The sequence below is a fragment of the Falco peregrinus genome, chromosome 1 (assembly GCF_023634155.1).
Source record: "Falco peregrinus isolate bFalPer1 chromosome 1, bFalPer1.pri, whole genome shotgun sequence".
Taxonomy (NCBI): domain Eukaryota; kingdom Metazoa; phylum Chordata; class Aves; order Falconiformes; family Falconidae; genus Falco; species Falco peregrinus.
Window position 1 is genome coordinate 121,172,398 of NC_073721.1, and position 23,256 is coordinate 121,195,653.

The 23,256-nt window shown below is 42.7% G+C and overlaps 1 protein-coding gene across 6 annotated transcripts in view; it reads left to right on the top strand.

Moving 5' to 3' along the window:
* The window catches only part of MCTP2 (multiple C2 and transmembrane domain containing 2), a 127,566-nt gene that overhangs the window by 21,021 nt on the left and 83,289 nt on the right, over positions 1-23,256 (top strand). For all 6 annotated transcript variants that reach the window (XM_055818530.1, XM_055818516.1, XM_055818518.1 and 3 more), the window contains 5 exons: positions 5,986-6,048; positions 7,139-7,247; positions 19,089-19,231; positions 20,026-20,102; positions 21,244-21,355. In XM_055818530.1, the coding sequence (XP_055674505.1) occupies positions 5,986-6,048; positions 7,139-7,247; positions 19,089-19,231; positions 20,026-20,102; positions 21,244-21,355 (504 nt within the window). The remainder of the gene's footprint in view (positions 1-5,985; positions 6,049-7,138; positions 7,248-19,088; positions 19,232-20,025; positions 20,103-21,243; positions 21,356-23,256) is intronic.

Here is a 23,256-nt window from a genome sequence, read left to right on the forward strand (position 1 = left end):
CACTCAGTGCCCTTGTATTTTGAATCTTTCTTCCACAGAAAACAAGAGGACATAGAGGTTGTAAATCTTATCAGTAGGAACATCTGATTAATTTTTATATACATATGTATATTCATATATATATTTTTGTTTGATTTGTTTTTACACAGATACATTTAGGATTATGATCTGTTTGATGGATGTGGCCACTTTTCTCTATACTTTAAAATTCAGAAACGTCACTGCAGTTAGATTAAAAATCAAGATTTCAGGATCACATTTTCAGCAAGGTTTTTGTTTATGTTCAGTGATCTCATTGCAACTAGCTATCTAGAATAAAAGCAATTTACATTATGTGGAGCCAGAATGAATAAACAACCCTTTTTAACTTAAAATTATAATCTTTGGTCAAAATCTGTTGATGTAATGCAAGTAATCAAAAAGCAGAATAAAAACAAAATCATAACTTTGAGGGTAATTTTTAAATTATAAATTGTATCAAGCTAGTAGAGAGGGTAATTTTTATTATTATAATTTTGATCCAGTTCTATGATTCTGTGTTTATACCGTGTAAAATAAACTGTAAAGAGAAACCATTATCAGTGCCAATGATGGTGTCTGAAGGAGACTTCTGTGAAGCCAGAGACTATGAGAAATACTAGGTTTAATGCACACAAGTGAGATTTTATGCATACAAGTCAGGAAATTCAAAGTTAGGGTTCCCCTAGCAGCTGTAACTCAGCTCTGTTGTGTGAGAAAACTCTTCTGGTGCTCTTTATGATGATAATTTTTCTACTTTTAATGTGTTTTTGCAAGGTGGCCAAGTTACGATTACTGTGGGAACCATAATGTTAAATTTTGTCTGTCATGCAAGTGAAATTTTACTTGCGATGCTGGATTACTGTACTTCCTGGTATGTAATATATGTATTTGGGGGGAGGAGGAGGAGGAGAATTACGCAAAAGTGTATTTATATTTCTTTCCGCGTTACCGTATCTCTAAGATTTATGATCTTTGGTGCAGGAGCTGGTTCTTTTTTCTAATGTTTCTGTAGTGCTCCACACAATGCAGCTCTCATCTGAGAGATCTGGATGTTACCACACTATACATAACATTTTCACATGAGGATCGAATTCCACCTTGTGTGCATTTCTGAGGTTATTCTTACCATAAATCTTTGTATTTGAATGGGCTGTGATTGCTCTGCATTAGACTAAAAGAGTTGCCCAGGCACGTAGGTTTTCTTCAGCTAAAATGATGATCATAGGCTGTTCTAGTGGTCAAAATAGCATCAGAGGTGTCTTGACCCATGAATCCCTTCTGTGCGTCCAGGCAGTCTAGATGCTGTGCCACCGTAGCCTCAAGTTTTTGGATGACTCAGTATTTAAGAAGGAATGTTTAACTTCCTCTCCTCTGCTGGGCACTAGATAAAAATCCTTTGGATCTTCCAGTTGCTGCAGAAAGTGGGAGGAAGTACATGTCCAATATATATATTTATTTCCCCCCCTTTTGTTGTGGTTTAACCCAGCAGGCAGCTAAACACCACACAGCTGTTTGCTTCCTTCCTCCTGCCCCCCTACTGGGAGCCATCGTCCTCCATACCAGAGAGGCTTTACCCGCTTGGCTTGCTTGATTGCAGCCCATGTTTCACATTCACAGATAACCCCTGCAACAGTGTCCATGGTCAAGTCCACCCCTTGACCACAAGCCCATCTATATATTGCATCTCTTCCTTGGTGGCCTGAGGTGTCATGGCCCATCGGGCTATAAATAATTCACCCTTGCATTGCATGTTCAGATCCACCCGAGCCACTTCAATCTTAGCAGCCTGATTTACCTGCTTGTTTTGATGTTCTTCAGTGGCCTGACTCTTGGATAATGCATCTGCATGACGTACTTTTACAGCCAGGTTCCCCATCTGAGCAGCAGTATCTAGCCGTAGTTCAGCAGTCCAGGTTAGTTGACCTCTGCGTGGCCAGTTGTTCTGCTTCTGTTGCTGTAGCCACCCCCACAGAGCATTTGCCACCATCTATGAATCAGTGTCGAAATGAAGCACTGTTTTTCTTGTCCAGCAGCGTCTAAAGCCAAGTGGGATAGCTTTCACCTTGTCCTTCAGCAATTTCTGCAACTTGGCATGTAGGATTCCACATAGCAACTTTTCACCTTCGATGTTTTCCTACATTATTACAGGACCCATCAGTGAACAGAGCATCCTGCTTTTAATTTTCCGGTAGTTCATTATACAGGGGCTTCTTCAGCACGCATCACCTCCTCCTCTGGTGATATTCTTAAATCTTTGCCTTTTGGCCAGTCCGTGATCACTTCCAAAATTACCAGGCAACTGGGGTTTCCTATTCAAGCCCATTGTGTAATTGATATGACCCACTTACCCCACATAATATCAGTTGCATAATGCGTAGAGAGGGTCCTCCCTCTGACCATCCAGCCCAGCACTGGCAGTTGGGGTGCTGGGAGGAGCTGTGCTCCAGTACCAATTACTTCTGAAGCAGCTCGAACCCCTTCGCCGCCAAGATCTCTTTTTTTAGCTGGAGTATAGTGGGTTTCAGTTCCCAGATCTGTGTCCCCGACTCCAAAACCCTAAGGGTTGACCTTGAGTCCCCCCTGGTGCTTTCTGCCAGAGGCTCCAAGTGGGGGCCGTTCTCTCCGACTGTGGCATAGAGCACGTTTTGAATATCTCGTCCTGCCCAGACTGGCCCAAGAACTACTGCATGAACCTGTTTAATTTGTTCAAAAGGTTGTTGTTGTTCGGGGTCCCGTTTGAAATCATTCTTCTTCTGGGTCACTTGATAAGGAAGAGCTTCCAGTCAGACTGTAATTTGGAATGTGGATTCTCCAAAACCTCACAACGCCTAGGAAAGCTTATGTTTCCTTTTTGCTAGTTAGTGGAAACAACATAGCTGTTGTTTTGTTAATCACATCCACTGGGATCTGATGAGGTCCATCTTGCCATTTTAATCCTAAAAACTGGTTCTCCTATGCAGTTCCTTTGACCTTACTTTGTTTCATGGCAAAACCAGCTTTCAGAAGGACTTAGGCTATTTTCTTCCCATTCTCAAAAACTTTGGCTGTGTTGTCCTACACAAAAATGTTGTCAATGTATTACAAGCGTTCTGGAGCTTCACCCTGCTCCAGTGCAGTGTGAATCAGTCCCTGGCAGATGGTCGGGCTGTGGTTCCAGCCCTGGAGCAGTCAGTTCCAGCTGTACGGACGCCCCTCCAAGTGAAGGCAAACTGTGCCTGCACCCTGCTGCCAAAGGGACTGAGAAAAACACATTAATAATATTAATTGTACCAATCCACTTGGCTGCCATTGACTCCAGTTCGTATTGAAGTTCTAGCATGTCCGGCACAGCAGCACTTGGCAGCAGCGTGACTTCATTCAGGCCACGATGGTCTACTGCTAGTTTCCACTCTCCGTAAGACGTTCACACTGGCCATATGGGACTGTTAAAGGGTGAGGGAGTCTTGCTCATCGCTCCTTGGCTCTCCAGTCAATGAATCAGCTTATGGATGGGAATCAAGGAGTCTCGGTTGGTGCAATATTGCCACCGGTGCACTGTTGTGGTAGTGATGGCACCTGTTCTTCGACTTTCAGCAGCCCCACTACAGAAGGGAGAAGCCAGGTGACACTGGGCTTTCCTGGGTGATGGCTGGAATTTTTTTTACACATCTCGCAGCTCACTCAGGTAGGGATTGGGTTGCCACCTCGTTCGTGAGTTCTGCCTCTTCCTCTTCCTGTTCTCCTGGTGGCCCTGCCTCGGAGCAGTCTGCCTCATCACTTCTTCCCTTAGTAAAGGAAGAATTTCTTCCTTTACTAGACGAGTTGACTTTCGCTTCCAACATTTCTTCTTGTGTATAGGGGCAACTGATTCCGGCACGGGTTGGTTTTCTGGTTCAGCCGCAGTGCCTGTCACGGGGGTTGGAGTGGCTGCAGTGCCCATCGCTTTGGTGTCAGATCCAGAGGCCTTCCTTCTCTGCCCTGGCGGGTACCGAATGTGGTGTTGAGCAGGACTCGGCAGGTATGAGCGAGGCCCTAGGGCACTGCAGTGATTTGTGTCTCTCTGCAGCTGCTGGGGTGGCAACATACTTTTTTCCAAATATTTTACTAGTTTGTCAGGGTTCTGCACTTGTTCAGGGATGAGCTCCAAAACATAAGAGGTGCCCACTGTCCTTGGTACTCATCCATGCTACCCCCCAGACCCTGCTACTTAAAACTGTCCCACCTCGGGGCAGATCTCTGGGTGATATTCTTAAATAGGTGTTTTAACTTTAAACAAGACCTGAAACACATTCAGGAGTAGGAGACATATCAGTGGGAACATTGCTGGTCTGAACATCCCAAGGATATTAAAAGTTCTCAAGAGCTATTGTAACTAGCCTGGAGGAGAATGGGGAGGTGAAGGAGCCAGGGAGGGTGGAGGAGCAGGGGAAGGTGTCCCCTCTTGTCTCCCCCATAGATTGGCTCTCAGAGGAGAAAAGGCAAAGAGTGTAATTATTAATAGTTTCCAAGAGATGGCTCCCGAAGTATGGAGATGATGGCAATGCTGAGTACAAATACAAGATTAGTCTCACGACCATCCATTTTATCATACAAGGCAGTGTTACGAAGTACGACGCTCTGATAACCTTAGCCCTGCCCCCAGAGATGATAAACAGCACAACAGGCAAGTGAGGTGTCAGATAATGCAACTCACACCAAGCGCAACAACTCTGGGAGCAAAGAAATCAGCATTGTGACCAGCGACTATTTAATATAATGAATGCTTATAACCAATTTGTTTTAACATGCTCTGGCCAGATCTTACCCACTTTGGGCACCAAAATGGACTGTTGTGGTTTAAACAGCACACAGCTATTTGCTTACGCCCCAGCCCTGCAGTGGGATGGGGGAGGGAATTGGGGGTAAAAAAAAAAAAAAAAAAAAAAAAAAAAGTAAAATTCATGGATTGAGATAAAGACGGTTAAGACAGTTTAATAGAACAGAAAAGGAAGGAGAAATAACAAGGATAAAAGCATTGGAATGTACAAACAAACGATGTACAATGCACTTGCCACGCGTAGACCCATGCCCAGCCAGTTCCCCGAGCCATGGTCCCTGGCCAGCCTTCGTTCTAGTTTATATACTGAGCATGACATCATATAGTATGGAATATCCCTTTGGCCAGCTTGGGTCAGCTGTCCTGGCTGTGTCTCCTCCCAGCTCCTTGTGCACCCCAGCTTCCTTGGTGGAGCGGGGTGAGAAGCTAAAAAGTGCTTGACTTAGTGTAATCAATACTATTCTTATCCTAAATCCAAAACATAGCTCTATTCCAGCCAAAACCAGGGCATCTTTCCCTTTGACAGTTTCTTTCTAACTTTTCCCCTGACCTTTTTTTTTTTTTTAAAAACAAAACAAAACAAAAAAACCCCCACAAAACAACCACAAACAAAACAAAACCTTGTGGACCTTGCCATTTAGGTGATAAAAGAGACATTATAGTCAAGTGGAAGAGCAGCTGACTCTCCAACCCCAGGATATTGCTGCTGCTGCTGCCACCACTTCTCACAATTTTTATTTCATCTTAGCGAGGAAACTTGGAGGTTCAACAAATAAAATTGTGCTCAGGAACAGGGATCAGCATTGCAATGCTGACTGATAAGTCACCAGATGCAATAACCTTCAGGCATCCGGAAAATTTGTGGTAAGAACCTTCAGCACTGAAAACACAGGTCTCTACTGGGGAGGAGAAGAATTTATTCCAGTAGCTGGAAGTAGGCACTTAGTTTTTTACATTAAACTGAAAGAGACTAAGTGCAGTTACTGTCTAGCAGGAAAAAGAAATGTATAACTAAATTATGGAGGGGAAGGTTCTATAAAGCAGAAGTAAAAAAGTTTTACTGGGTACACATATAAATGAGTAAAATGAGTACTTTCTTGACTGATACTAGGAGTATTTTCTTGATCCCTGCATTACTGTTGTCTAATTCATTGTATTTTTTTTTATAGTATCCGTGTGGAGACATGGATCTAGATTCTTCCATATCATCTCAAATTTTTGATGATCAGATGGTAAGTTCTTTCATTTTAAAGCATTTTGAAACTTTTAATAAACTTTTTAAAGCGCAATTTATTTTAGATTTAGATTCTTTGCTGCTTACAAATTTAAAACCCCAGCAGGTGAAGAAGCCTTCCATAGATTTTTCCAGTGTGTTTTGTTTGGCTTGTTGGGTTTTATGTTCATCTAGTGGTGGGTTTGTGTTTTTGTTTGTGGATTGGTTGTGTTTTGTTGGTTTTAGTTGGTTTTTTGGTGTTTTTTTTTTTTTTAGTGCAAAGCGGTTGCTGATATTTTAAATAGACCCAAATGTTCTGGATTTATAGATACCTGAACACAGCTGTAAGGTTTGACGGATCACAAAACCAGTGTTAAGGCAGTGCGAGAAGGCAGTGGCAGTTTGGACATGTGCTGTCCTCATGTGAAGCATATTTGCCTATTCCGGGTGAACTCCTCTACCTTTGCCCTCTGATAACCTCCCAAGTGCTGTCCAGAGGCTGTTTTCACTGAACGTGCCAGCTGGGTGATGCTGTGGCTGAGGTGTGTAACCCTGGCAGCATCTCTGCTGAACAAGAATCCTCTGGAGTTTGCTACTCCAGAACCTCCCAACTAGTATAGCCCACTGCTGTGTTTCTCTGCTTTAGAACCATGTAAAGAAGTGCTGTTCTCTCGTAGCCATTTGAAATGTGTACTTTCTCATGAGGTCGTCAGATGTGTGCTAATGGACTCGATCCTTCTGGGTCCCTTCCAACTTGAGATATTCTATTCATGAAGGTGAAACAGCCAGGGGAAAAAAAAATGCAGTAAGTGGGTAGGATTTGGAAAACATGTGCATGCATTTATGATTATTAATATTGCTACTCATTTTCAGATATAACCCTTCTTGTGTTACCCCTTGCTTCGTTGAATGTATCTGATGCTGATAGTTAGCTATTTGCATAATGAAACAAAGCCAGGGAAAGAAATTTTTTTCTTTTTTCTTTCTGTAAAAGATCGCCCTAAGGAAAGATGAGAACTTTGCCTCTGCAAAACCGAGAGAACACCTGCTTCATTCATGATCCGCTTCAGGAGGTGGGCAATGGTGACTGGTTTCTTTGTTCTCCTTAGGCTCTAGAGGAAGCAAGCGATTGCCTGAGCGACCTGCCCAGCCCCTTTGCCTACCTGCTGACCATCCACCTGAAGGAGGGCCGGAACCTGGTTATCAGAGATCGCTGCGGTGAGCCCCACCTTTCAGCTGATTTCCTTCAAAAGCTGCATGGCTCTCCTCTCACTGACTTCAGTTTGGCAGCAGTTGGCTTCTTTTCTTCTTTTTGATGCAACAAGTTATTGATTTGTATCCGTCGCCCAGGTTGGAGCACTCAACGACTGGTTTTAACCATCTTAGGTACACAGGGGAGGGAGCTGCCCTCTGCTTGCTGTTCCTCCTGTCGGACTGTGAGGCTGCAGGCTGGGCTTAGCATCCGTACCCGTTCTGGAACTGCAGAGTCTCATTAACCTTGAGATATTCTATTTAGGCTTAAAAAAAGCGCCGAAGAGTACTTTGAAATTTATTAAATGATGGAGCTGCTCTAGGCATGCTTTTGGGGTTATCTGCAAAGATTTTAATAAAAGGGAAACCATAGAAACAGGGCTGTAAACCAAAAATCCCCTCTGTAATCTGGGATGCAATTTAAGGATGACAATATGAAAAGAAAACCAACCAAAAACCCCAGCCCCAAGCCCCACCCCCAAATGACATCTCAAATAAATTAGAAAAGATGTGGGGAATTCCTGGAAAAGCTATGTGAAGGTGCCTGCTGTTACCCTGGCTCCTCTTCAGGCTGTTGCAACAGGGAGTAAAAGTGCTTGTAAGCAGCCAGTTGGTAGCTTCTCTGCTTGCAGCAGAGGGAAGAGCTGTGCTGCCAGAGGCTCTGCGGAGACTTGTAGGGCTCTGCAGCAGCAGCTGCTCCAGGACCTTTGATCTGAACCTGTCAGAGAGCTCTTCCATATGTCCAGTCTTTCTGCATTTTAGATTTATCCTTTTATTTCCCATTTTTCCCCCCTGCATGTGGAAACAGTTCTGATACTTTTGCATTGCAAAATCTATAAGCAGTTTCTTTCTTCTGAGATGAAGCAATAGGGCTTATTCATACAGTTTTAAAGAAAATAAGCTTGTACAGCCTAAAGGCCTGTGAAGGTTTGCATGTGGAGGGACCTGTCTGGATTAGAAACCTTCTCACATGGGGTGCTTGTTGTAGAGGTTTCTATTATCTATTATCTCAGTTAACTTTTTCCATGCTGGTTTTTCATGTCTTCGTGAAACAGTAACCCTTGGCCAAGTGCATGCTTGTTTTTCCTCCCAGTTTTTGGAAGGACTGAATGAGTGCTTAGATTAAGATCTTTTCTCGTTAAACAGAAGCATGTATTTCCTAACAGTGTAGCAGTTAATCAGATTTACTAGGAAGCTGCACAAGCCAGGACACATCCAATTGCTTCTATGGAAAAGATGCTAGAAATGAGCAATTCTAGCAGAGTAGTATTTCTAAAGAAGACAAAGCATAGTTTGCTCTAGGCTGTGTTTTGTTGTGTAAGGAAGCAAATGCTTGTCTTAGTGAAGCATTAGACAACACAGTGAAACAACTAAGCAAGGGGGGGAAAAACATTTTTCTGGGTCTCTGTTGCTTTGTGGCAGATGACCATGCATTTAGTAAACTAAGTATGTGAGGTGATGCATGATTCAATAAAAATCCTGGGGTTTTTTTGCACAGTCACTGGAGGTGGTTAAAATAGTGACTTAATGCTTATTCTTCAGTCACCGTCATGTTGCGGTGGTGACTCCTTAAAAAGAAAAAGCGTGCTGCTGATGTCCCGATGCACGTGTCTATAGGTTTCTGCTGTTGTACTGGTTACTTGGGATCTCTGTGTGACACTGAGGCACAGGCCTGCTTTTTGCAATGTGCTTTTCAAGTTGTTAGCTTTGCTCATCTCTCCAGTGTGACAAAACCTCAGGGAAAACTTGTGGGCTGGGAGAATGCAACTTCCCTCCTCTTCACCACCCCCCAGCCCCTGATGCTGCACTGGGGTATACCAGCTTACTCTGAATATAGGAACACATTCACAGCTGGCATATTGTGCGAGTCAGACTGTGGCTTGGGCTGAAGGCCAAGTCATCCTCACTGACTTGTTGGGAAGCGCAAACCCCCAGAGCTAACCAAGTGGTGCTGCCCGACATAGCTGGGAGAGGGTTTCAGTCCCTCTTCCCCAAGGTTTTCTGTATGTCGAGAGGTGCTGGAGCTCTCCAGTGGGTAATGCTGAGGTGCTGGTCCCGTGTTTTATGTGTGTGTTGGACTTTGAAACCTTCTCTGATCAGCCTTGTGTGAGCAACTGCAAAAACTCTCTGGTGAGAGAGGAGTGGTGGCACAGTGCTGGAGTCCGTAGGGAGGAGTAGCCATGTCCTGCTTTTAGTTGAGTAAGGTCACAGCCCGCAGTCAGTGCTTGACTGGTAATTGATGGAGATCGACTCCAAATACTGCATGGAGCATGCTATACGTTGAATGTGAAAACCACAGACCGAGTGAAGAATGTATGCCAGCATCTTCAGCCTGCGTCAGGTTTAATGAAAGTTTTGTCAATTTCCTAAATCTTCATCTTCAGTTCATAGAATCACAGCATGGTTTGGGCTGAAAAGGACTATAAAGATGATCTCGTTCCAACCCCCCGCCCCGGGCAGGGACACCTCCCGCTGGCCCAGGCTGCTCCCAGCCCCATCCAGCCTGGCGCTGAGCACTGCCAGGGACGGGGCACCCACAGCTGCTCTGGGCAGCCTGTGCCAGCGCCTCGCCGCACTCAGAAAAGAATTTCCTCCTAGTATCTAACCTAAACCTGCCCTCTTCCAGCTCAGCGCCACCCTCCCTTGTCCTGTCACACATGCCTTTGTAAGAAGCCCCTCTCCAGCTCTCTTGCCGGCCCCTTTAGGTGCTGGAAGGTTCTGGAAGGTCTCCCCAGAGCCTTTGCTTCCCCAGGCTGCACAGCCCCATCCCTCTCAGCCTCTCTTCAGAGGAGACCTGCTCCAGCCCTTGGCTATCACAATACCAGCAATTACTCTGGGAGAAAAAAAGAGAAAGCAAAAAAAAAAAAAAAAAAAAAGCGCGTCCAAGCGGCCCCAGCCCCCCCAGCTCGCATTTCCCGGCGGTCAGTTCCGTGGCCGCCCAGGGGCGCCGCGGGGCTCGGGCCGGGGCCGCCTCCGCACGCGCGGGTGGCGCCTGCCCTCTGGTGGCGGCTCCCGGCACTGCCCGGCGGGGCCCGCGCAGCCCCCGGTGCGGGGCGGCGGAGGGTACCGGGGCGGCGGGGGGTACCGCCTGTCGCAGGCCCCCCCCCGCCTCTGCGTCTGCCTGCGTGTTGTCCCAGTGTGAGCGCTGTCGCCGTGCGAGCGTGTAACACCAAGGCTGTGTGACAGAGGAGGTGTATGCCTGCTCTTGGGAATAGCTGTTGCTGGAAACTCCTGATTTTACTCAGCAAATTCACAGGGCTCTCCCTGAATTTACTCGTTAGGTGCCTACTCAGTGGTTACTGAGTAGGAATTGGTTGTACTTGCCTGAATAGAGGTGAGCAGTGGTTCTGCTCGATGTGACCTTATTTTTTCCTAGCTTTCCAGGTATTTTCCCAGACTTTTTGTCTCGCTACATACTGCTCTTTCCCAGGATATATTCCCTTTGGTGCGATTTAAATCCTCCTTCACTTTACCAGATTTTTATTCGCCTCCCCTGCAACGTGACCCCTGTTAACATCTGCTCTTTCCTATTTTTCTTTTCATCTTTCGCTTCTTGCAGCGTTTTTTGCCTGCCTCTCCAGCCCCTGACTTTCTGCAGCTCTTCTCCTTGCAGCTGCTGGCTGCGGAGGGTACAGGGCATCAGCCCAGCGCTCCGGCTCAGCTGCATGTGCTCCCTGGTGCCTCCTGTAAAAAATACATAAGCAATGCAGGAAAAAGTCAGCGTTGTAGTGTTTTCTTCTCTCTTACTTTTTTTTTTAATTGTATGGGAAAGAAAAAGCCCCTGTACAGCAACACCCAATACATGTACCCCACCTGAGGAAGCTGAGTGCTGTTAAAGCAGGATCTTGGTTCTGGTGGCAAGGGGAGAGGCTCCAAAATATCCCTTTTTCGGTCAAAATTGCAGTGTCTCCCCTTAGGGAGGTACAGGTAGAGAGAGGTGTTAGCCTGCTGGCTGGCCATCAGCTTACTTGCAGTCTGATTTATTTGCTTCTCACTCCTTGGGGTACAATCGAACTCGGTCATACATTAGAAACTGCTGAAGCAGATGGTAAGGGGGTCCTTGGCAGGTGGCATTCGTGTCACCTGTGTGTACCTTTGGTACCTCGTGTTAGACAGTGCATGGGTCCCATGTTTATAGTTCTTGTAATTGATGAATCAAACACTGAAGGTTATGGATCTGAGTGTGTGTATACGATACCGAAAGTGTGGGTTTTGTGTACTTGTTATAGTATTACTGTTAGTAGATGACATGATGTATCTTGGTGACAGTGAAGAATTCTTGATCTCTATAATGTTAATACTGTCAGTAGTAGGAAAGCAGAAACGTATTTTATTAATTCAATACCTGTGGAGCACTGGTAGTTCTGCAGAAAAGATAATGATATCTTATTTGGCTTAAAAAAAACCCCAAACCATTCTTAATAAGCAATGCCCTTAAGTGTTGTAATTTTGTAGTACCTTTAGTGGTTTTATGGCCTGGTTGAACTGTTTTTTGTGAAGCTTGCAACTTCCAGCTCTGCATGGTTTGAGCTAGGAGAGGCTGGAGCCCTTTTCCACTTGCCCGTTCGCTTTCCAAGGGCAGGGTGATGTGTCATGGTCATTTGAGTCAGCCTAATGAAATCCGAAGTGCCTTGCTCCCTTATGGCTCTGGGGTGCTCTGACTGTGCACATCGCTGCCTGTGCAAGTCACCTTTGCACAACAGTGATGCTGTGACACTGAGCAGCAATGTGATGCCACAGCTGTAAGGAAGTGTTACCTTCCTTGAGTTGACAAACCCAGCTCTGCTGCTGTAAGAAAAAAGAGAAACTGGGTATTGAGTGCCTGTAAGGGTGAGAAGCCCCTTCTGTTTCCAGATCTTGTACTTCCGAAGTCTGAGGATGTTTGTTCATCTGTTAAACAGTGTGGTTACAAGAAATACACTTCTCGGACGTGATGTCAGCTGGGAGTGGCTGTGGTTGTGGTCGTTTGCCCCCTGCCCCTCAGCTGCATTGCTCCGGCCTGTATTTTCTATGTGTCTTTTTTCCACATAGTATTTTTCCCCCCGCTAGTTTTTTTTTAACAGCATCTTTGTGCCCTGTCTGTGTTTCTTTGGGGTTTCCCTTGTTGTTTCCTGTTGCTGCACTTTGGTTTTGCTCTCCTTGCTTTCCTCTCGCGGTGTAGTACAGAACATGCCATCGTCTTGCTGGGTGCATCTCGCTCCCCTGTCCAGAGCACATCATCATCTGCTCTCACATCTAACACCACCTACTGCCAGGGGGTCCCGGTGGGCTCCCGGAGCTGGCAGAGAGGCTGTGCTTCTCTGCTCCTAACCTCAGTGTGAGCTGTGCCAAATCTCAGGCTCCCAAGGGCAAAATAAAATTCAAGGGGACAGAATAAGACATACTTTTAACTTTAAGCAATAATGAACCTGCAGTAGCCCACCACTTAGAGCTCTGGGCTATCTGCTGCTCGGGTCCACGCTGATACCAGGGTGCTGGAGGAGGGGATGTGTTTGTGCTGTGCTGGGTGTTTGTCAGCTTAGTGCATTGTTTGGAAAGCAAATGCTCGGAACAATTAGGCTGTATCGCTCCCTGCAAACATACTGATTAATTTAGACTTTCTCTGTTTTCAGGGTATCTGCAATTAGATCATTAGTCCCTCAGATTTATTAATTATTGAGATGTATTAGGCAACTTTTCACACTTCTTTTTGAAAGGCGTAATCATGGCTAATTTACAACTGCTAAGAATTTGAATGGTGCTGGGTGCTTGTTTTGATGTTTTCTGGATCTGGTGTAGCTCTGCCTACGAGGGCTTGTGCAGCAAGTGTTGGTCTGTGCCAAGTTTGGTTTCTGGAGAGACAAAGTGTGCGGCTGGAACTTTGCCCTTTATACACGGTGATCCCTGTGAGCATCCTTCCTGGACTGGCAGTGGGAAATGAATGCACAAAGATAGGAACTTCAGGAAAATAGATTGAGTTCGAACAAAAGCAATTAATCCATTGTATGCGTAGCCACCTTTGGTAAATTAATGTTAAATTAAGAAGCATAGGGATGGCAGCACAGAAAGAGAATACATAAAGGCCCAGAGAATACCCTGTGACTCTTCTTTTGTAGATAATTGTAATTTAGATAACAGGTTTCTTAAACGGTCCAAGCTCTATTAATTGTCAGAGCTGGCTCTTGGGGGGGGGGGGGGGGTGTGTGCACCTGCCTGCATTAGCAGCTCACACTGTGTCTTTCTGGGACCCCTTAAGACTACAACAAGACACAACTATTTACACCGAAGGTCCTCTGTGCTGCCTAGTAATATAAATGTGCTTTCTGCCCTCCTGTGCCTTCATACTTGAGCCCGACTGGGAATACAATGTTCAGCTGAACTATTTTTTGCCATAGGCAAGTCCATTCTTCGTGTCCTTGCATCCCTAATGCACGCCACATGGCGTTTTGGTAGGGTCTTGCACGTTCTTTTTAGCTCCTTTAGGTTTTTTAAACACTGTGAAGTGTCTTGCATAGAATGTTCCGTATCTGCTTCTGTCACTTTATTACTGTTCAGTTCAGGCTTTTTTTCCCTTTTTTCCCCCATCATCTGTGGGTTTGCATACATTCTTCACACTTCTCTGGTCTTTTTAGTGTATTGGGTTTTGTTGTGGTGTGTTTTTTTTGGTTTGTGGGCGTGTTTTTTGCTTGTTTGTTGGTTTATTTTCCCTTGGAACCTATTGGCGATGCTTGTTTCCAAGCAATGTTTCACTTCCATCTGGTCATGTAAAACTAGCTGGGCACAAAACTTTCCAAAATTACCTGAATTTCCTGCCAGCAGAATACTTTTTTTGTTTTAGATTTTCCCTTTAAGCCTTGATCTTTGCTATTTCACTACAAGAATGTAGTGGTTTTCCACTTAAAAAGAAAAGTGTGTGTTCCATTTTAAAGTATCTTTTACTCCTTGTTGTAAATGACTCCAGTAATTCTATTTCTAGGAAGATTTTACAAAATTTATTCTTTACATGCATATAAAATAAATCCTTCATTTCCTTCTTCAGATTAAAATGTAGGGTTTTAACCAAAGCTTAAGATGGTCTAGGTTATATTTCATACTGTCCTTTGATTTTTTTTTTTCAGGTTTTTAAGGCAACTCGGTGGTATTTTTTATTTATTTATTTATGTAACGAAACTTGTTTCATATGCTACGTTTCCCGTAAGTTTACTCCTATAAAATAGTGTGTGGTTTGAAATTATATCGGGTCTTCTGGTGTTGGCGTTTTTTTTTTTTTGTTTTTTTTTCTTTCTAATTATGAAGTAAGTGTGTAGCAGTATTGAACACAGTCAGTGTGATCCATCCCCTGGTAGCTGCTAGAGGGCAGCAGGATCCATTTAAAAACACCATTAACAGTTTCTTGGGCTGCTCAACTCTCCTGCTGCTGTGTCCCAGCAACTTTCGCTCACTGAAGCTTGCTCTGATTTTGTTTTTAGTGTTAGTGGAAGAAAATAAAGTAAAATAGATACTATGTGAATGAATTCAAGGGAGCATCACTGCTGAGAAGAATGTTCTTTCTCTAATGGGAAAACAGGTCCAGCTGACGGAATGATTTTTTTTAGAGGTCATCCATTCTTTATACTCCTGCTGGGTTTGTTTTAGGCTGAGAGGTAGATAATCTTGTTTGTTGTATAAATTTTGGTGATATATTTCATTGTGTGAGAGCCTTTTTGTCATTGAATAACGTTTAAGTTAACCTCAAAGCATCACACCTTGCCTTTCCCGCTAGAGAAGTATTTTTCTCGGGCTAAATTCTCAACTGACTTCAGGAATAATCAGTCGTCTTGCGTTACCCCGCTGGCATTGCTACAACTGTTGTGACAGAGATGAACATGTTCAGATTTTGCATTGCAGAAAAGCCTGGCTGCATGTGCTTAAAAGTTGTTGACTTGGTTTCTTTCACTGGGAAATGGCTGCTAAAAAGCTTCTTTTATCATGGTCTGTCTTCTCCAGAAAATTATCAGGTTTTGTCATGTTTAAAGGAAAATTATACATATGAAAAACCAAACCAACCTAAACCTTTTTTAGACTGGTTCGTCTCTAAAATCCCTAGGTCCTTTTCTGGCTAGGTTATAGATTGTCTCTAGTAAGTAGCTTTTAATAGATCCAGACATCTTTCTGTTCTTGAATCCAGAAGGCATCAAGCCTTGAATTCAAATGCAGTTAATCATTTGCAGTCTGTGCTGTTCATCCCGTCAGGCAAGGCTTGTCCACCTGCCTTATTTCTCATCCCCTTCTCCTTTTTAACCTATTTTGATCACCTAGATGCAATCTGGGGTGTCTCAAAGAAGCACAGAAGTGGACACAAAGACCCAGGGAGGTACAGGAGCTTCGTCAGCATCCCAGGAGCAGCTTGGGGGAAGCCTGGAAAGCCCCAAAAGGGACTTTTGTTTCTCTCCCAGCCATCCAGGTCCACCCCAGCAGACGCCAGTGAGCCCTGGTGCGCGCCAGCTCCCGCCACGGAGGTGAAAGTCCATCTGTTTGTCGGCACAGAGGTGTCAGCCCGTCATTTGTATGATCCGGGAGCCACGCTCCCGCGACGCCGACCCCTTTCCCCTGCCTGCCTAGTTGAGATGTTACCCCTCTGACAGCCAGACAGGCGAGCGCCGCCGAAACCCGCACCCCTCCACAATTATTTTCCCTAACAATTAACACCGGTACTAACTTGACACCTTTTCCTTGTTTGGCTTTTGTAAACCATCATCCCTTTTTCTATTAATTCCCAGCATTAATATTTTCTTTCGCGCAAGTGCTGCCGTTCACCCCTGAAACAGTTTGAACATTATGTAGCTGTCAAGATAGCGAGGGATTACCCAGTGTGCCTTGCCGGAGTAAGTGACACCACTGAGGCCCCGGTTTGAGATGTTTATTTTGAGAGTAAGCTGACAAGCATGAAGGCCTGATCCCAGAGTGGCAATCTTATTTAATTAAAGGCCTTTTTTTTTTTTTTTTTTTCATTATAGCTTTTTTCCATCACTACTTTTTCTATATTTTAAAATTATATATTTATATATATATTCCTTTCATATATATATATGTATGCTTATATATATAAAATATATGTAAATACAATGGATGACATTCTTAAAAAAATATGTATATATAAGAGAATGCTTGCTAAAGGCTGGCTCACATGAGCAGTGCTGGGCAGCCCTTCTCCCAATTTATTTTCCTTTCCTGTATAACAACCTGGAAAGCTTTCAGAGCAATAATGCAATTGGGATGCTTACTTAGCCATAGTCTTCTTGCTTCCATCCCTGGAGAAAGGGCTCGGAGTTTTAGACTTGCAGATACTGAACTTGCTGGCTGTTTGCTTTCTCTGTCTCTTTCTCTTCAGGTTTTGCCCTTGTGTGTGTGGGTTTTCTGTGCCAAAAGCAGATGAATTGTGGCCACAGACCACCTGCCTCCATCACCCCCTTCATGCTCTCATTTCACCAGTTGCTTTCCTTGTCTCGGCCAGTTGCTATTCCATACACAGAATAGGTTGTGGACATTATTATTCCTATTATCATTATTTTAAATAATGCACCTTGCTCCTGGTTATTCTGTAAATAAAAGCTAGTTAATTTTTTTCTTTTTCTCTTTTCTTTTTTCTCTTTTTCTCTTTTCTCTTTTTCTTTTTCTCTTTTTCTTTTTCTCTTTTTCTTTTTCTCTTTCTCTTTTTCTCTTTTTCTCTTTTTCTCTTTTTCTTTTTCTCTTTTTCTTTTTCTCTTTTTCTTTTTCTTTTTCTCTTTTTCTTTTTCTCTTTTTCTTTTTCTCTTTTCCTTTTTCTCTTTTTCTTTTTCTCTTTTACTTTCTTTCTTTTTAAAGGAGCTGCAAGTAACCAACACAGGAGAGCTCAATGCTGTTATTTTTTGAACTTCTGCATCCTCTGAGGGCTACTGCCCACCTTGTAGGGCTACGATTTATCTCTGTGTTGCCACTCATTGTGGAAAGTGTGCTGGTTTTATGCTGTACACTTTATATAGGGGTATAATTGTAGTTCTGAGAAGTATTCTAGGGAAAGGTCTATTCCCAACCCGTTGAAAACAGTGAGAAGCTGCCCTCTGACTTCCCTGGCTTTGGATCAGGCCCTTATTATTCTCCCTTAGAGAAGAAGGAAAAGAAGCTTCTTTTTAAGTTTGGAGCATTTTTTCACAGAGGGGGGTTGATTTCAACAATTACTACTTAGGAAAAGGATCAGCTGCTGATACTATTTGAAAACCAACTGATATTTTCCTTCTGTGAATGAAAGACCCTTCATATGCAAAATTGGCCAGGGCTCTACCACCCTTCCCTTTTGAAATTAAAACCATAATAACTTTCTCTAATTCTTAAAAAATAAGTCTGTATGTCCCAGGAGCACAGTTCTTTACAGTACTACCTAATTCCAAATAAATGCTAACACATAACTTTTTTTTTTTCATGAATCTAAGTCTGTCTTCATACAACACTAACCAGAGCTTTGGATGTTTAAGTATGGGTTTTTTTTTTTCACATTCTCACTGTTCCACCAAACTACTGGCAAGACAGAGTATTGGTCCTTACACTGGGTTATCCTGAGCTGCTGTGTGTTTGTCGGCCAGTATCCCAATGGGAACCAGGGGAGGACAGGTTCAGATTATTTCTGCATGTGAAGTCTGGCGGAGGAGTCAATCTTTTCTTGCCGGCAGCCCACAGTGCAGGCTGGGGGGCAGCCAGGACCATTGTGTGCTGTTCTTCTAATGAAATTGAACTGTTAGGAGAGTTTAATTCCAGATATAAGGTATAATACAGACAATATTGAATATGACAGATGAATGGCACCTGGGATCAGTTAATTGTATATGCTGCTACACCTCAGTTTTATTCTTCCCCTGATTTTTTTTCTTTTTTTTTCTTTTTCTTTTTTTTTTTTTTTTTTTTTTTGGCAAAGTCTGTATGCGTTACTAAATGAACTATCTAATTAAATCCTTCATGTACCTTGTTCGCCCTTTGGTATGGTGCCCTACGTGGTGGTTGGTGTTAGTGCAGATGCCGCTGGTTTAATAACAATGATAAAAAGTTGATTCCCTCTTCTGTTTTCCTTTGACAGCTGCAAGTCTTTCTATTGCTGCTGAGTGGCACGAGCCTCATGCTCTGTCCATGGACATCTGTTCCATAAAAATATGGGACATTATTGCCATGGCAAATTATACCACTTGGATTAAAAAATGTGTTACCTGAATATTGTTTGTTGCCTTTATGGAGTCTATTCTGTGTGTGGTTTTTATCCTGAGCTGGTGAATAATGTCAGTATTTTTTCACTGAAACTTGAAATTTGGTGCTAAGTAAATTGGCAAGTGACTCCAGTGATGAAATCCTGACGGGTATTTTAGCTATTGTTACTGGTTTCCTTGGAGCTCCTATCCAAGTTACGATGCTTTTGAGTTTTGGTCTTTTGATATATCCATAGTCACAGGATTGCATTTTCTTTCTTCCACTGTCTGTGTTGTGAGTTGGCCTGTAAACAGTTGTTCATCCCTGCTGCTGTTTCCTTTTTTCCCACATTAAAACGGTAACTAAGTTACTAAAGAATAATTAATGTTCTTTAAAAATAACACAGCAGAGATTGAGTGAATGATGAAGAATTTTTGTTGCTGCTTTCAAACAACTTTGTGCTTCTGTTCTATAGAGTTCCTGTATGAGCTATCAGTTTTTCTACAGGTAATCAAGTATATGCATGTATATATAAAATTACTCGTTGCCATTTATTATTGTTATGTATTGTTTTATGTAACTATAATATTGTGGGTTTACGTGGGGATATGCTAATCTATTCTTTATTAATTACCACAGGTACAAGTGACCCATATGTGAAGTTTAAACTGAATGGGAAAACTCTATACAAAAGTAAGGTAGTCTACAAGAACCTCAACCCAGTTTGGGATGAAACTGTAGTGCTGCCTGTACAGACCCTCAATCAGAAACTCTGGATCAAGGTAGGTTTTGGGTTTAGATTTTTGAAAGATGGATCTATATTTTTTTAGGCAATCATTTTCAACTTTAGAAATGTATTGATTTTTATTTGCTGTAGCAGTGTAACTTAAAACACAATCCGGTTTTAAGAGTTTCAGCAATTTCAAATTAAAATGCACATATGTCTTTTCCAGACTTTACTCACATGTTTTGCTTTCCGTCTGCAAAAACCCAAGTTGAAATAAAACTCCTTGACTGGGTATGTTTAAAGCTATGGAGCTAAATTCTCCCCGCTCTTACCGTGCTTGTGCAAGCTCGGTGAAACCAATAGCGGTTTCATAAGCACGTTTTAAGAGTGTAATTTGGCTGGGTTGAACAGAATTATTACCTGGGATGCAGCTGTGACAAGTAGCAAAGCCTTTTCTCATTATGAGTAACGTTACAGTTACCAGAACCGCAAGCTACCAGTTGCGAGCACTAATTGCTAAAACATCTGTAACCAGAAGTACCTGATTTTTGTGCAGCATTTCATTATGCTGTTGCACAGGGCATAAAGGAACAGGCGCAATCCATAGCAGCACACATGTCTCTGTTTACATAATATTAAGGAGATACTTCCAAAATGCTGTTTAAATATTTAGTTAAAAATACAAATTAAAGCAGAGAGATGGAAAATTATCCCTGAATTTTATCTAAGCTTTGATCTTTCAAATACAAAATTGCACTGAAAGGGCTTAAAATATCTGTTCTTTTACCGGCTGGGATAAAGCTGGCTTATGATGTGAACATTAGAAATATTTATTTTTTTTGCTACCAGGTGTACGATCGAGATTTAACCTCTTCAGACTTCATGGGTTCGGCATTCGTAGCACTCGCTGAACTTGAACTCAATAGGTAATATGTTTATTTAATTAAAGGTTAATAATGCAGCTTAATTGAGAAACAGGAAAATAATGAAACGCTTGTGCTCTAGCGTGGAATTTGTCTATTCATGAAAAGTTATTTTGATAGAAGATAGAAATGGCTTGAGATTAGTCCTGTACATGCACATGTTTATCCGGCGTTATGTACTGGATTCAGATCCAACCTGGGTGGAGCAGTTCAGCAGAAGGCACCCTCTCCTTTTTGTGTCTAGGAATAAGAATAAGAGTTTCTATATGCGGCATTGTTTAGGGAGTGCTACGTGAGAATAATTTACGGAGGTGGAAGAAGAAAGCGGGGAGAAGGTTGAGACCCCCCCCCCCCTTAGCCCCACGTAGCGCGGGGTGCCTTTTTCTGTGCGTAATTGGGCTGAGGGGCGGATTGCCTGGCTGCTGCAAGCACCCCGCTCCAGCCTCCCCCCGCAGCCATGCGTCCCTGTGGCAGCTGCATCTGGCCCTGATTTAGTGCGGAGGCAAGCCCTGCGCCTTTTGTCTGCTGCTGCTTCATCTCAATGTGGAGCTGGAAGCCAGGAATTCGAGTTTTAGTTCTCTTTTATACTCTTGCTGGCTGTGTGACTCTTTCTAAAAAAAAAAAAAAAAAAAAGTTCTCCCTGTGGTGGTACGTTATAGCTCCCATGGCTGCTGTATCTGTATTTCTAGAAACGTTAATGAATTTATCCATGAGATAGAGCCACCAGATAAATGCCAGCATTCCTGTTTTCAGAGAGTAAACTGAGTCACAGAGAGAGATTACACACAGGCAGAGATAAGGCAGAATAAATATCTCCAGTGTCAAATCCCAGAAAATGTTAGAAAATTCACTTGGATAAATTTCCCTGTCACTCTTCTTCCCTGTGAAGTGGAGGTAGTACTAACTTAATTCGGTGGGTGGTGAGTTACAAGTATTAAGCAATGCTATATAAACACTATGCTGTGTTATTAAAAGGGGGGTGTTTTTTGTTAGAAGGAACCCTCCCGGTTTCCCATTTTAACATTTAAACTCAATATTGGGAATTTCAGACAAGAAGCTGAAATTTGCACAGCTCAGAGTGACCTTTAATAATCAACTCGAGTTTACTGGAGTCAATAAATGCTTGTCTGTTTTTTGCTTGTAGAACTACTGAACAGGTTTTAAAACTGGAGGATCCCAACAGTTTAGAAGATGATATGGGAGTGATTGTATTAAACTTGAGTCTAGCAGTGAAGCAAGGAGACTTCAAGAGAAATGTAAGTGCCTTAGGAAATCAAATTTGTAGCTGGAATGCTGGGGTGGGGGGAAGAGCTGGCATAATCTGATTTACTGGGAAATGCCACCTTTATTTTCATCCTCTGAGACTCAATATTGAAATAGAGTTAGATCATAACTTTAAAAAAAGCCCCATATTTTTAAAGGGGTAAAAGTTGCATAGACATCTGTAGCTGGATGCTTCTGTCTTGGAGCTGTGATGCGCACTGTGGCAGCGCTCTCCGTGTGCCAGGCATGTGGTCTCTGCCACCGCACTGCGCAGGCTGCTGAACTGAATGCATGAACCGTGCTGTGATGGCTATTCCAGAGCATACTGCTTTCTGATTTCCACCGAGGAAAATTATTTTTTTATTTTTCTTTTTCTTTCTTTTTTTCTTTTTCTTTTTTCTTTTTTTTTCATGACAATGAAAAAATGTATCCATGTGAAATCTAAAAGCAGAGGTTTGATGTTAAGACTTAAACTGTGCCAATCCTGCAGAGGAGCACACTGGCTGAGAGGAAGACACGGCTTGTAAAAACCCTGATTTTGCCACTGACAGTTTCTTGATAGAGTTCAACTGAACTTGGCTCCTGATGCTGAAATATGGTGCATTCAGTGATGCTAGCAACCCAGGAGAACCTGGGAAGAGGCTGGGAACACCACAACTGAAGCTGTTAGTTTTCAAATTTCAGGTCCTGCACGTGTTTTGGGTTTTTTTTTTTTGCTTTGTTTTTCGTCTTTTAAGATTCCTACTAGTGTTTTGCACAGTGTGTGGAGTATACCTGTGTTGGTGAACTCATCCTGCTTCTGGCCAGCAAGGGATGGGGAAAAGCAGGCAGTTACTTGGACTGACTTGAAAACCAGAGCTATTTTTAAATATGTGTGATACCTATGTAAAGAGAAAATATCCCTATATTCTTCTATATAGTCTAGTATGAAATTTGCTGTTTACAGCACATTATTGAATTACAGGTATAGAATTCCAGTCTGAATGGGATTATTTATAGAAACATAAATGTTTCAAGGGGTTGGAACACAAAATAAGAAAAAGCTAATGTGGAGCGTCTGCTGTTTGTTATTTATTTTGCAAATAGTTGCCTTTTTGAGAATTGTGAAATCTCACTATTAAAATAATTGTAGAGTTATTTCTACCTCCATATGTGATTATTTAAAAGCTTAATGACAACATTCAAAACACTGTTGGCTGTATTTATATAGCTATATTGTGAGATGGCTTCGATGTGGGATGTTGAATTCCCCCTCTAACTTGTACAAGAGTGTGTTGTTGGCGCACATGTCACTGGGTTGCAGGAAGGGATGAAGAAAAGACATAAAGTTACTTTAGCAAAAAAGCAGTTCAGCCAAAAGAACCTCAGGAATTCTTCTGGGATTTTAAGGAAGGCATGTGCTAAAGTGGACCTAGCCAGTGAGACAGAAAATACATTGGTTTAAAGTAGCAGCTTTTGGTACTCTTGGGTGCTTGGTTAACATTCAGAGTGCAGATGATAGAAGAGCTGGTGCACACTGTAATTTTTTTTAAAGACTATGTTTTAAGCCCTCATATTTCAAATGCAGATTGCTCAGCCATTTCCAGTAGAATCAGAATAGTGAAATGGCTCTGTCCACGTTAGCACTTAACAGCAAGATGATTTTTTTTTTCTCCTTTTTAAATTAGCTTACTGTAGAACCAGATGGCACCAGAAGTATAAGCCATGTTTCTTACTAATGACTCTGGGTCCCTCCACTTTTTATTCTTTATTACTTTTTTTAATTTTCTCTATTTTTTGGTGCAATGCAGGTATTTTGAGTTTGTTGATTGTTATGTTCCCTGAGGGAGGGGAGGTAGATGAATGCAGTCGTAGATCCAGCCCCATACTTAGTAATAAGCTTTTCTAACACATT